The following is a 13,080-nucleotide window of genomic DNA, read 5'->3' as shown; positions in this document are numbered from 1 at the left end:
CGACGGCGCGAGGCGGGCGCTGACGGCCGTTCCCCGCCGCCCCGCTGAGGAGAGCGGCGCAGCGCCCGTTGTTTCGCGGCCGGCATGTTTGTTCCTTGCGACCGTGGCGGTGGCGGCTCCGCCGGCTCCGACTTTAAAGGCTTCACTCTGCTCATGGTAAGTCGCGCTCCTGCTTACCCCCCGCCCTCGGTGGGCTTCAGGGGGCGCTGCCCTAACGGGGGCACTCCGGAGCGGGCGAGAGGGGCAGGCCGCTTCTCGGGGCCCCGGCGCGGAGGGCTTCTCTCTCCTGTGTGGGGCGCGGGCACGGGCTTGTCTGCCCGGCTCGCCCGCGCCTGTGGGGCAGGAGGGCCGGGGCGCTTTGGTCTTTCTCTGTCCTCCGGCCGGGGGCGGTCCTGGGTGCTCGGCCGCCGGAAGGCGGAGAGGCGCCGGGCGGGCGGTTGCAGCGCCCGTGAGTACATCTGTCGGATGTTTTGCCGAGTAAAAGAGGATTTGCAGGGGTCCTTCCCAGAGCCGTTTCCAGCAAAGCTTGGTGCGCTCTCTTCCGTTTCCGTCAACGTTTCCCTCCTGACCCCCCCCCCCCCTCCGTTTTCTGCTCCTGTCAAGCTAGTGGGTCCCTTTAGTGTATTACTTAAAGGTAACCGTATCACCTTGCACTGAGGGCTGCGCGGCCCGGGATGACTCTGCAGGCTGCACGGGAAGTCGTTCCCCATCAGCTGACTAGCCAGAGGAAATAGACCTCGGCTGGTTTCTGTGTCTGGGAGTAACAGTTGGCTGTTGGATGCCAGCCGGTTGGTAATGACGCTCTGTCAGTGCTGCTACGTCCTCTTTCACCGCGAGCTCATCAGCGTCAAATTCGGTGTCTTTCTGCAGCTGGTGGCAGCAGCAATTCGTAGACACAGACTCGCTTATAAATTAGAGGGAAGCAAGCGAAAATTTTCCTGTTTTCTTCCTGTAGCAGTTTCTGTAGAAGGACACAAGCTCTTGATTTTTGGTGCCATCAGATTAGGCCGGTATCAGACCTGATTGGTGATAACCGGTGGTAATTCCTATAAAATGAATCCAAGATGACCCTTAGCATTTTTGTCCTTAGATGAAGAACAATCTACTCTTGTAGATGAGCCAAGCTGAGATATACAGGCTTAATATGTAATATTAACTTTACCATTAGGTGTCACTTGAGGCCTGCCAATCTCAGCATTAGTCATTGGAGTGACACTTATCTACTCTGTATCCAAAAAAAAGAGAGGGAGGAGACAAGTTTCCAAGCCTTTAAGTTTATAGTGAGACAAGATTATTCACAGAAATGGTCAGGATGTTTTTGTGGGGCAGGGACCAATGCCTGTATTAGTAATCTGTTAAGAAGTAGTCACCTTTGTCAGAAGATTATTACTTTAGAAATTATGTTTGACCAGAATTGAAGTAATTTAAACTTTCACTATTTGAAGAGCATCTCGTATTGTCCATAAAACACACTGTAATTCAGTTACTTCTGTTACTTCAGCCAGCAGTGTCGGTGGGAAATGTTGGTCAACTGGCAATAGATCTAGTGATTTCCACGCTTGACATGACTAAAGTTGGTTACTTTTACACTGATTGCCTGGTGCCAATGGTTGGAAATAATCCATATGCAACAGCAGAAGAAAATTCAATGGAGCTGAGTATAAATGCTGAAGGTGGGTATTGAATGCTGAATGTATTTGCAAGCTGCATACGGTACAAGAATGTCACATTTACTTTTTTTGTTGTTGTTACATTTTGCTTATGTGAACAATGTTTAAACTAAGGTCAGTAATAACCACTTCAGTAACTTACAGGTAAGAACGTATTTACGCTTCACAGAGGAAACTGTTACTATTGTTATTTTGGATAACAAGTTTGACATATGGAACCAGTAAGAAATGTTGAATTTCAGCCATATTACAATGCAGCCAAAACTCTCTGTGGTTTTAAGCCAAAGCAACATGCAGTGTGCACATACTTATAGTAAACTGCTGGAATGCAAGCTGAATTTCTGGTGTGGAAGGATATTTATTCTCTCTTCTTCCTTCCTTCACACCTATGTTTGCCTTTTTCCTTATGTGGGGTTTCTCCCTGTCCCCACTTCAAATTCTTAGTTTCTTTCCCTACATTGATCATTGCATTTCATTATTTTTTTTTTCCTCTTAAAACATGGAAATCTCAGAATAATCTGTCAATCTTTGCAAAGCTGCATAAAGAGATTATCTGAATCATTACAGGAGGCAGATCTTCATATATTTTTCTTCATTCAATCCTTTGAATTTGGCAAAATTAAGTCCAATGAAGACAACGCACAAAACTACGTATTTTTAACGCTGTGGATAGTGTCACGCTTTCCCATATGAATTGATAGTTGAAAGGTTTACTATCCTGAAGTTTGTAAATTGGATAAATCTGGATACTTCTAAACCCAGATCTCTTTCTTGCATTCTTCTTACAAAACTGATTTATTTCTTCTTGTAGTGTATTCGTTACCTTCAAAGAAACTTGTAGTTCTGCAGATCAGATCACCTTTTATAAAGGTAGGTATGTTCATTGATTGTTCTTACTTCATTATTCAGTTTGAATAGTTCTGCTGTCAGATACTTTAAGTGGCCTAGCAGAAATATTTTTCTGCTTTGTGCTATAACAACTTCTGCAGTTGATACAGTTTTAGCTGACAAAAACTGACTTCTGCATTCACTGAGGGTTGGGGTTTGTTTTTTTTTTTCCAAGCCCCATAACAGCCCACCTATATTGGTAGATTTTAGTATAAATACATCCTTAGTTATTAACAGTCTTGAAAATACAAAATGGTCTGGGTTTTGTCTTTTTTTTTTTTCTCTACATTTATTGGTTTTGTGGGTTCTTCTATTGCAATAGCTTAATATTTGGTGTCACTCCAATTTACTTATTTCATAGTGTTTTATATTCATTTAAACTGCATTCATTGTGTAAAAAATGAAGAATTTAGAATTACTCATTAACTGGACAGTGGCTGTAATTTAAAATAAGCAGAATACCATGCCAGAAAAAATTTTGTGCTGCGGTTTTTAGCAGTTCAAAGTGTGAAAAAATACTGTGTAATCCTACCATCCCATCTTACTCTAAAGCTTTTTCCATTGGTATTAATGGCACACAAAACAGATGGTACTGTTGTTGTTAACATGGTCTTAATGATAATTTTTATCATTATACTTGTAGTTTTGATTAACTAAACATCCAGAGCAGTCCTCTGCTTTTTAAAAATATATCTGAAGCTGAAGTCTAAATGGATATGAAGAAAAATTATCACTGCTAAACATTATATTTAACACCTAGTATTGCTGGCTTTTGGCTTTTTTTAAGGATGCAATATATTTTTCACTTTTTTTTCTTCTGTCTTTGCGTAAAGAACAAGTACAGGCCATTCTGTCAAACACTGCTTTCTTGGGTGAAAAGCAGCAAATGTGCCAGAATCGTTCTTCTGTCTAGCAGCCATGCATACCAGCGCGATGATGAGCAACTGCTTGGGTATGTTTGTGTCATTAAAAGACCTAATTAATGTTTCTCTTCTTTTTGACAAACTGACATATTTCCCTCTACTGAGTACTTCTGGCAGGGTTCTTTTGCTTGGCTGTGTAAATAGATCATAAAATACTTAATATCCTATTAAAACATTAAGTTATACAGGATTAGTCTCTGAACTTTGTTAGTGACTACTGTCGAAAGTACTGAGCAAATAATAAGCTATAAGTAAATTGCACTTGGCCTGCACTGTCAGGCAACAGAGCCTCAGTTTTAACTTCTTAATTTCTTTTGGCTGCAAGCAATGTCAGGGATTAGCTCCTAACACGCAGATCACAGATTAGATTTTTAACAGTTAATTAGAATATTGGTTAGTTTCTTATCTCTTCTTCATTATTCTGCATTTTGAAGGTTTTCTTCAGTATAGTAAGTTGTCATTCTTTTTTTATAGGAAGTTATCAATTCTTATTTGCTGAGAGGCAACTGCAAGGTTCAGACTATATGTACTCTTACTAGATATTACCCCTTTGAAAAACAAGCATTACTGGCTGATTGAGGACATCATAATTGGTGATTTAACACAAACAAACAAAAATCAGTGTTTTTGCAAAAGAGCAATTGTTATCCTCAGGCTATAAATGTGTAGGGCCTTATAGGAGGTTTAGGTCCATGTACATCCCAGATGGTTAGCAGTGATATTTGCATACAGTTGCAGAATGGCCAGCTAACACAGAATGAAATGAGAGGGACTGACGGTTATTCGATGTAGACCGAGTCATAAGTTGTGGTGATTTAACACACGCAGGCATGTGTGCGCACACCCACTCCCTGCCTCAGCACCCCAGAGTAACTCTCTTATAGCAGATTGACTAAAAAGTGAAGGTAGTGCATTCAGAAGACACTTAGACTTGACTGAAGCCTGCATATATTTGTAGTGGGAGCTTATTAAAAATACTGTATCACGGTGAAGTCCAAGTTTACCCTAACAAATCTTAAATTAATCACCTCCTATCTGAAGGAAGAAAAAGCACATTTTATTTGTAAATCATTTTAATAACCATAAGCAGTTCTCCAATTTATGTGCTTATGTATCTGGTACTTGCCAGTCATTTGAGCCTGTAAAAAGAGGGTACCTTAGTTCCATTTGTGGCAGAAAGTTGAGTATTTTGTACTGTTTTGAGGCCACAGACTACTTTTTAACTTTGATTTGAGGAGGAAGGGAATATCAATGCAATTCTTTATTGCAGGTGTGATGTCCTCAATGCTTGCAGCTTCTTTCTGTCGCAAGTAATAACATTGGTAGTCTCTTTTATTGTCAGACTGAATGTATTCTTGATTTGTTTCTAGGACACCACTACGCTACCTACTTACACCTGATCTTGAGAAAGCACTTGGAGGCCTTATGCAGGAGCTAAGCTGGAAAGAAATGGAAAAAGTAGCAGCTTACCCTGGAATAAATGATACAGAAAAAGTTCTACATATTCCTGGAGGTGGCATCACAAAACTATTATTTACTGAGAGGTGAGTTGCCCAAAGATAAGCACGGAAATGTATCAGAAGTCTTTTTTTTAGTACATGGGTAAAATTATCTTTTAAACCACTATGTTATAGGAAAAGAAAAGTCCCTCTTTTCATAGAGAAGGGTTTTATAGGAATAGAACTTCTTCCAGATCAAGCCCATAATTAAGAGGGGAAAAAAATAGGGAATTCTGCATCATAAAGTTAAAATATGATAAAAATATAAGTGAGTGGGCTAAAGGAAAATAATAAAGCCTTTACAGTTAAGATCGTGATTAATCTGGTATCTGATTTTATGCAAACCGGAATTTGTAAATAGTAAAATTCCTATACTTGTGATACTTTAACTGTTTCCTGTGACAAATAGTTCCATCATCAGTTGTTAAAAAAAAAAATTCTGAGCACTAAGAAGGAGTTAAGATTTCAGGGCCAGCAAACAATTAGATGTGGGGGTTTATTAAAAGCTGTGTGCATCAGAAGTTGTGCTGAAAGCATGTCGGAGTTTCAAATTTTGGATAGTAGTACTCACTCATTATGGTACAACTGTGTTTGTTAGCTCTGCAAAAGGTGTTTGTAAGTGTCAGTTGGAAAATTCACTTTTATTTTTTTAGCTATTGTTTTTGGCACCTGTCCAAACTGTTGCATCCAACAGCAGGAGTTATTAATATCGTGCTTACCTTTGTACTGACTTTGGTATGGAAAGAGCATACAAATGCAAAAGAAAAGACCTCCCAGGACTTTAGGAAAAAAAACTTTAAAAAAATAATAATATTAATATCTAAATGAAAAAATGGGAATATTGTGAGTAAAGTAGTAACATGCAGCCTGCAAAACTGCTGTTTGAAATACACAGAAAGATAAGGAGTGATTGTATCAAAGGACCTGTATAAATGCCCTGCCAGCACAAAAATGCAAACTAAGTATGTAAAAGAGGCCCTGAGTAACTCTTCCATGACCGAGGATTCCTGCCTCACAAAGCAAAGAACAAATTCAAGACTAAGAAAAAGAACATGAAGTGTGAAAATGCAAGCAAGTCTGGAGAGGGAAAGAAAAAAAATCTATATATACGCATACATTTTTACTTTTTGTTTGGGTTTGGTTTTTTGTAACAAGCCATATGCAGTTTGTTATTGCTCTCAATACATAAATATAAGTGTTCTGGATTTAGACAAGAAATAGAAATGCCTGCTCATTTTTGTTGCAGCTGTTCAAAAGGAATCCAAATGGCAGTTCTTCTGAAATTCTGCTCAGAAGGGGACAACATCCCTGATGCATTTGCTCTTGTTAACTATCTTAATGAATGGCTCCAGCTAATTAAAAGTGAAGTAAGTGCTGTTTGATCTAGAGTTCTTGCTTTCGTATTTCCTATCTGTAATTTCCATTTTTCTTCAGTCCAGCACATGAAAAATGTTACTCAGCTGAATTTTAGAAAAGTTAAAAAATGTATGGGTTGGGTTCATTTTGGCCTTTGGTCATCAAGTATATGCCAAATTAAAAATACGTTTTGGTTTAAAATCTCACTGGGAATTTCCCCACCTGAAAAGCCAAACCTAAACCCCCGTCCCTTTGTTTGACAAGCACGGGGGGAAATTGCGTCAAGGTTTGATCAAGTTCGATCTTCCAGTACTCTTCCCTAAAGCAACCCACAATGATACTGACACTTGAAATGCTGCCCATTATGTGCCAGAGATAGAATTACATCGTTATTATTTAAAACTTAAAGAATTATTCTGTTCTTGTTGCAGAGCAACAATTCCACAGATACTTCTTCACAATGGAAAATACCAAGTTCTTGGCGCTTACTTTTTGGCAACGGTCTTCCACCTGCACTCTTCTGATCAGTTTTGAATTCTTCTGTAAGTCACATGTGCAGTCTCAAACATCCCTTGAGAAGGTGATTACATAGTCATTGCCAAGCAACAGCAGCTTAAGTTGTTGTGTACATAAATTCTTTATTTAAGAAAAATTTCTTTCACAGATGTGGGTAGCTAAAGAAATTAAGGTAACTTTCACAAATTGACCAAAGAAATGTTTTGTACAGTTGTTTAGTGAATAACTTTGGTTGAAATTTTTTCTAATAAAATATTTTTTAAAAAACCTTTTTCTTTGGTTAAGTGTTATTGCTAAGGAAAAGCCTATGGCGCACCTTCTTAATGTAGCTGAGAACTTGAGATTGATGTGCAGGCATAGATTTTTCTTATGAAGATAAAACCCTACTCTTCCATGTCAACTGCGGAACTTGGCTTTTTTTCAAAACCTTCCTGGTGATGTAAGCAAAGCTCAGGAGTGACTAGTTCTGCCTTCTTTCCCAATGCTGTTGTGGTAGCTTCAGCTGGGGAGACTGCAAGCGATATAGCAGCCTGTTCTATTTTTTCTGGTCTACTTCCACTGTGTAATTTCCATTCTGCTTCCAAGGGCTGCAGAGATGCTGACGCTAAAGCTTTCTAAGTAGATGAGCCTTCTTAGACTGACTGGAGGGTGAATACAGTGCTCTGAAATGTAGAGGAATTAAAGCATTGCCCTGATAGCAGGCAGTCTGTTATCTTTATTTTATAAGCTTAGTCTGAGACACTAGTTGTGTAATGGTACTTACTGTGTTGTTAAAACTACATGTTCCATTTTGATCTTTCGGAAGTGCGTGGTCACCTCAGCTTACTTAACAGTAATTTTAAATCTAGAATTTCTAAATTGGGTAAGCTCCCCATTGTAGCATAACGGCAAGATCCCTAAGAAAACTGAAATTAGCCCTTGGATGTATTTTAACTTAAAAGTGCCATCATGTAGTTAACTAGCAGTAGCTAGGGTGGCTTTCCTGCCCCCTTTCCCTTAAGATAGTCTTTAACAGCTTCTTAACCTTTTCATCGAAATCTTGCAATAAACTTGTGAGAAAGACAGGCAGTGGAAAGTACAAAATTATACTAAGATTTCTTGGTCTTACCCTCTGCTCTTACTCATTGGAGTGACTGACCTTTATATCCATGGTGGTCATGAGCAGTTTTCCACTACTGGCATCTCTTTTCAGCTGTTAACAAAAAGTATGAGGCATGAAATCTAGTATTTGCAAGCAGTTAGAAGGCTTAAAGTTCTTACGATTTTTATCACTTCGTGCTCTTCTAAATTATCCACGCTCTCTATATGATGAACTCCATGCTCAGAATTGCATCAACCTTCTCATCCCGAGTTTGCCCGATGTCTGCATTACGTTGTAGTCTCTCCCTCCGGAGTGCACAGATCCTCAGAACGAGCGTGAGTTAAACTGTGGCGTCCTCCAGCTAGGAGTTTGCAGGTATGGCAACGTTACCTTTGTTGGTTGGACAGGTGGTCTTAACCAGCAAGATACTTACTGTTATCAGAGATCACGGTTGTAAAAATGCTTCCATAGCACGCTCTCAAAATTAGGAAGGAGCAGTCCACAGTCGGATCGCTATACTGCAGAAAAGTCTGTTCTAAATCTTGGGTTATAAGCTACTTGCTGACAGTAAGGATGAAGCCTTGACCATTCCAGACAGGCCACAAACTTTGTGGTTTATTTTTTTAACATATTGTGAAAAATAATAGGCCCTGTGGCACAAAAAAAAGGTGAGATTCCCCAGAGTAGTGCTTGTTATTTGAAAAATAAAAAAATCAGGATCTGAATTGGGGTATCTGCTATCTGATGTTGCAACTACAACTACTAAGCACTTAACCAAAACCCTCGTGACAGAGGCTAGACTGCTGCTTTCAGGCATTATCTTTGCCACAATCGGAGACATTTTCAAAACGACACAATTGCAAGGAGTTTCTTGGAGTTTAAAAACTGATGAATAGAGCAAGTTGTGAGATAGAAATGTGTTTTGCAGACATAAATATATACTGACACTATTCTTCAAGTGCTGTAAGCAAGAAAAAAGCAACAGAGCTTATTTTTTTTCATCAGAAACTTGACATGGAGCAGAACGCCAAGTACAACAAAACGCTGGGAAGCGATAATGAGCTTTCAAAACTGGCAGCAATTCCTCTTGGGTTCCTCTTCAAGTACAATACCAGTGCAGCTTGTGTTGCTAGCAGAAAAGGGCAGGAAGAAGATTCTGCGCAAGGTATGCTCAGGTGAGTCGGGGGGAAGATAAGCCTGTGCTGTTCCAAACTGAGGAAGCTGTGTTTGAACAGTAGTGCATTCAAACTGATAATCTCTTTATACTTTTATACTTGTGACCAGCAAGACATACCCTGGAGCGGAGGAGAAAAAAGACAAGGCTGAGCGTTTTTAAGCACTAAAGGATTCCTTGTAACTTTTTAAAAGGTACTATGAGGTGTATATGTAGCAAGAGGACAAATTAAGTACTGAAGGAATGAAGGATCAGACAAAAGCAATGAAGAGGGTGTCGTTTGCCTCCATATTTTTCTTACATGAGCCATAGATGCTAAAGTACTTCCTCAAGAGGCCCAGCGGAGCAAAGCCTCAAGGATAAAGAAAAAGGGGAGCACTCAGTACTGTGACCACTTTCTAAAAGAGAAAACCCTGAAGGCTTTCCTGCTGCCTGTGGAAAAGGTACCGGTTCTGGCTCTTCCGGACCTTTCGGTCTTTATCAGGACAAGAAGGCGGCTTCTCCAGGTGCCACTGCAGCGTGGCCAGCAGCTGCCCTTGGCTGCCCCTCGCCCCGAGGGCAGGTGCTGGTGCAGGTCTGCTTCACCCCAGCCTGCTGCTTCCACCGCCTGCCCGTGGGACACACGAGTCTAACCGCTGCCCCCACCTTGCCTGCCTACCCTTCTGCATGCCAAAACCTTGCTGGAGAACAAGGCAGCAGTTTTGTCCTCCTGTTAAGATGACTAGCGAAAATAAAAGCAAGTACCCCTGTGACACTTCTCTTGACAAATGAAAGAAAAAAAGAAAAGGCAGCCAGCAAATCACAGGTTTTTCATTTGAAAATCTGCAAGTCTCTCCTTCTTCCAACCCCCTTTCTTTTAAGGCTGCAGTTAGACACTCAATTGTCCTTTCTCTTAGAAGGCAGCATCTCCCCTTCCTTCACCATTTCACATACGTTTTCCCAGTAGTAGTAAAGAACTGTGGCCTTGTGTAGAAATAACAGAACCAGCGCACATGTCAGAAGTTCCTGGGCCAGTGAGCTAAGACTTCTGCTGTCACAAGGCAGCCCTCAATAAAACCCAACAAAGCTCTGGTTTTGGAACTACTGTATCTTTATCGCCTTTGCCTATTCATCAAGTTAGCCTGACATCAAATTTAGTCCAGCAGCTCAGTAGATGGAAACCATTTAAAAACCAAAAGCAATCAGCATTTTGTTTATAAGCGTCCACGGTGCGACAAGGGCCAAAGTACATTCAGCTCTCTATACCCCACAAGATAAACCAAATCAGTTGCATATTTGATAGTCATCTCTGATAGCAGCAGGTAAAATAATGAAGCATGTACACATTCCCAGTAGTCACACACCTTATGCTTACTCAAAATTCACAGAGGACAAAAACAATGAAAACTTAAATCATAGCTGAAGGTAAAAGGCACGAGTGGCTGAAAGCCGTACCCAAAGATGTCCCCGGTGGCACAAACAGGCTCTGCTCCTGTATTCAGCAGGGTTTATTGCCGTAGTCTGGCAGACCTTGGTCTCTCCTTATGAATGCTCCTGGTCTCACAGCTGCACCAACGTGAAGGAAATGAAAGCTGAGTCAAGTTGTGATGTTGTTTTCTCCTCCAACATCGGCTAGGAACAATACTCATCATCTAAAGAAATTAAAAATACTCAGACAAACCAGACTGGTGATTTAGATGATTTCAAGATGGCGTCAAGCACATACTTAGCTCAAGTAATGGCATTAGGGGCTCCTCTGATTCAGCTTCACCTTCAAGTTAAACACAACGCTGAATGCAGTTGTTTTCGTGACTGAGCCTCCAAGCCAAGTTACAATTTCCGGTTGCTACTTATTTTAGCAAAAATAGCCTTAAGTTGGCTTGGATCTCCCCCCTCTTCCATGCTTCACTATCAGCAACTGTTAACGATTTGTACAAAAACTTGTTACAAAAATATGCAAAGTACAAATTACATATAAAACCCCACCACATACTAGTCTAGACAGTCATATTAAGTAGAAGGTTTTGGTGAATTAAGGCCTATGTGAAACTGTCAGAGAACCTCATCGAGTGCAGAATTTCGATGGGCTCCGTTACAGAAGGTAGAGGGCTGGAAACCCTGCTAAGTCCATGAGAAGACCTCCTTCGAGTGGCATTCCATTTACCCCTTCCCAGTCCAGCTGCTCAGACTGTGTCAGGGTGAACGCTGACAGATGTGAAGTAAAATATTATACATACAACACACCTTGATGACACAATCCAAAACCCGTTTAATTAAAGACACGGTTGCTGTTGTGTGCCTTCCACCTGGCCCTCAGCACCCACTCCCATTTCTTCCCTTTAAAGCATCAACAACAAAAGACATTCCCTTCACAAAGTGTCTCTGGACATTTTGTGCGTATTTTGTAGCAAACATCAGAAGGATTACCAAACCAACTGGTCAGATTAATAAAATAATATTCTTAGTGGTGTATTACAAAAGACGTGCCAGAGTTCCTCCTAGCTCAAACTACAATACTTAGCATTAATGAAAATATTTGCGTGAAGCACGTTCTACTCATTTTGCCATTTTCCAGTTAAGACAGGATATCAGGAAACCTTATGGCGAACCACTTCTTTTTCCGCAAAACAAGCTCTTAACGGTTTCTCCCTAACATAATGCGCACACAACAGCATATTGTCAATTTAAAAAAATATTTAATGCTGCCAAAAAGTATAAAAATACAATAAGAATGGCAGTACAAAACAAAATATTTCCTGATTTATTTCTTTTACATCTTTCTACATTAATACAAGCATTATAAAAACAGAAGATGGCAAATGATTTTGTTTTGCAAAGTAGCACGCTGCTGGTGGTCTTCGTCCCCTCGGTGCAGTTTACGCTGTAAACAGATAACCGAGGTCTTCTTGGTACTTAACAGACCTCACTTTTTGTTCCCGAAGAGGGGTTCATGTCTCGCTTTGCATGTCAATAATTTGCAGTTTATAGCTGCAGAATATTCACAAGTCTTGAAGGCTTAGGTGTCAGTCAGTCTCGGCCTGTGACATACAACGCAAAAGAAAGTCACCGATTCAGTACACAGTACGGAGAAAAAAAAAAGAACTAAGAACAGACAGTGGGTTTGCAACTCACTATAACCACCAAACAGCTTCTCATGCATTCCCTGTAGCAACTACCGACTACTGTTTGCCTGCAGCAAGCACCCTGGGAAAGCTGTTGCCTTTTCAGAAGGTATTTCCGTATTACAGTATAAGGCACATACGTGCTGGAGAGCTTCAAGTACAGGTCTCAGTCCAGCAAACCACTTACTCCTGCGTTTGACCACAAGCACTGCAGAAGTCCTCTTGGGCCTTAGCAGGACTACAGAAGGCTGCATCTCAAAACACTAACATCCCCTCTCATGGCTCTGTAGGCCAGTCCTGGCACAGTGGCATGGAAATCAGAGTTTCTAGGCAAAGGTTTCACCTAGTGAGGAAGACATCCCCACACAGGACATTTTGTTCTGGGGCAAGGGAAGCCTCTACTCCAAGGAACACAGAAAAAGGCCTTGGTACTTAAAAGGTACTACTACAAGTAAACCACTTCCAAGATCTGCAAGCACTACACTGATTCATAAAGCAGCCTTCTTTGATCAGTTAAGACACTTAAAAAAAATTCCTCCAAGTATTTATCCTTCCAATTTCAATAAAGACTCAGACAGAGGTGCAATTTTGAACACATTTATTTTTTGTACAGAAAAATGAAAGACTGACCTAAAACTCTGGGGGAAAACAAAAAAGCCCAGGAAGACTCCTGTGTGTTGTGTCAACTCTGTAAATCCCGTCCTCTGACTTAAGCTGCTTGGCCATGCAGAAGACTTCCTCTTTTGTCATCGTTAATTTAGTTTCTTGTGCAGTCCTCAAGTGACTCAGGTTTAACTATAACGCCAAACAGCAAACTAAATAATTTGCTTAACATTCGTTAAACTTAAAGCTTGCCAGGCTGTTTAATTGCC

The 13,080-nt window shown here is 40.6% G+C and overlaps 2 protein-coding genes and 1 long non-coding RNA gene across 4 annotated transcripts in view; 2 read left to right on the top strand and 1 right to left on the bottom strand.

The window, feature by feature from the left end:
- The first annotated feature begins 11 nt into the window (after positions 1-11).
- PSMG2 (proteasome assembly chaperone 2) lies at positions 12-7,123 on the top strand. The gene is made up of 7 exons (XM_052788353.1): positions 12-156; positions 1,502-1,673; positions 2,482-2,540; positions 3,392-3,510; positions 4,852-5,025; positions 6,227-6,347; positions 6,768-7,123. Exons 1-7 carry the CDS (start codon positions 85-87, stop codon positions 6,858-6,860), a joined length of 810 nt encoding a protein of 269 aa, XP_052644313.1. The 5' UTR covers positions 12-84; the 3' UTR covers positions 6,861-7,123.
- Positions 7,124-8,179: 1,056 nt separating this feature from the next.
- Positions 8,180-9,893, top strand: LOC128142349 (uncharacterized). Its single transcript, XR_008235358.1, has 2 exons — positions 8,180-8,308; positions 8,939-9,893. It is a non-coding gene; the product is annotated as an uncharacterized LOC128142349 (long non-coding RNA).
- A 1,869-nt stretch (positions 9,894-11,762) lies between these two features.
- Positions 11,763-13,080, bottom strand: part of PTPN2 (protein tyrosine phosphatase non-receptor type 2) — a 33,396-nt gene continuing 32,078 nt past the window's right edge. For both annotated transcript variants that reach the window (XM_052788351.1, XM_052788352.1), the window contains exon 10: positions 11,763-12,124. In XM_052788351.1, coding sequence (XP_052644311.1) covers positions 12,103-12,124 — 22 coding nt within the window. In that variant the 3' untranslated portion in view covers positions 11,763-12,102. The remainder of the gene's footprint in view (positions 12,125-13,080) is intronic.

Source organism: Harpia harpyja, chromosome 5 (genome assembly GCF_026419915.1).
Source record: "Harpia harpyja isolate bHarHar1 chromosome 5, bHarHar1 primary haplotype, whole genome shotgun sequence".
Classification (NCBI taxonomy): domain Eukaryota; kingdom Metazoa; phylum Chordata; class Aves; order Accipitriformes; family Accipitridae; genus Harpia; species Harpia harpyja.
This window is presented reverse-complemented; position numbering and strand designations above follow the sequence as displayed.

What these genes read in the sequence shown, in the direction of transcription:
- PSMG2 (XM_052788353.1), top strand. Translation starts at nt 85, where the DNA reads ATGTTTGTTCCTTGCGACCGTGGCGGTGGCGGCTCCGCCGGCTCCGAC. An exon ending in AAGGCTTCACTCTGCTCATG is followed by an intron (nt 157 to 1,501) that starts GTAAGTCGCGCT and finishes CTGTTACTTCAG; the next exon opens with CCAGCAGTGTCGGTGGGAAA. An exon ending in TCAGATCACCTTTTATAAAG is followed by an intron (nt 2,541 to 3,391) that starts GTAGGTATGTTC and finishes CTTTGCGTAAAG; the next exon opens with AACAAGTACAGGCCATTCTG.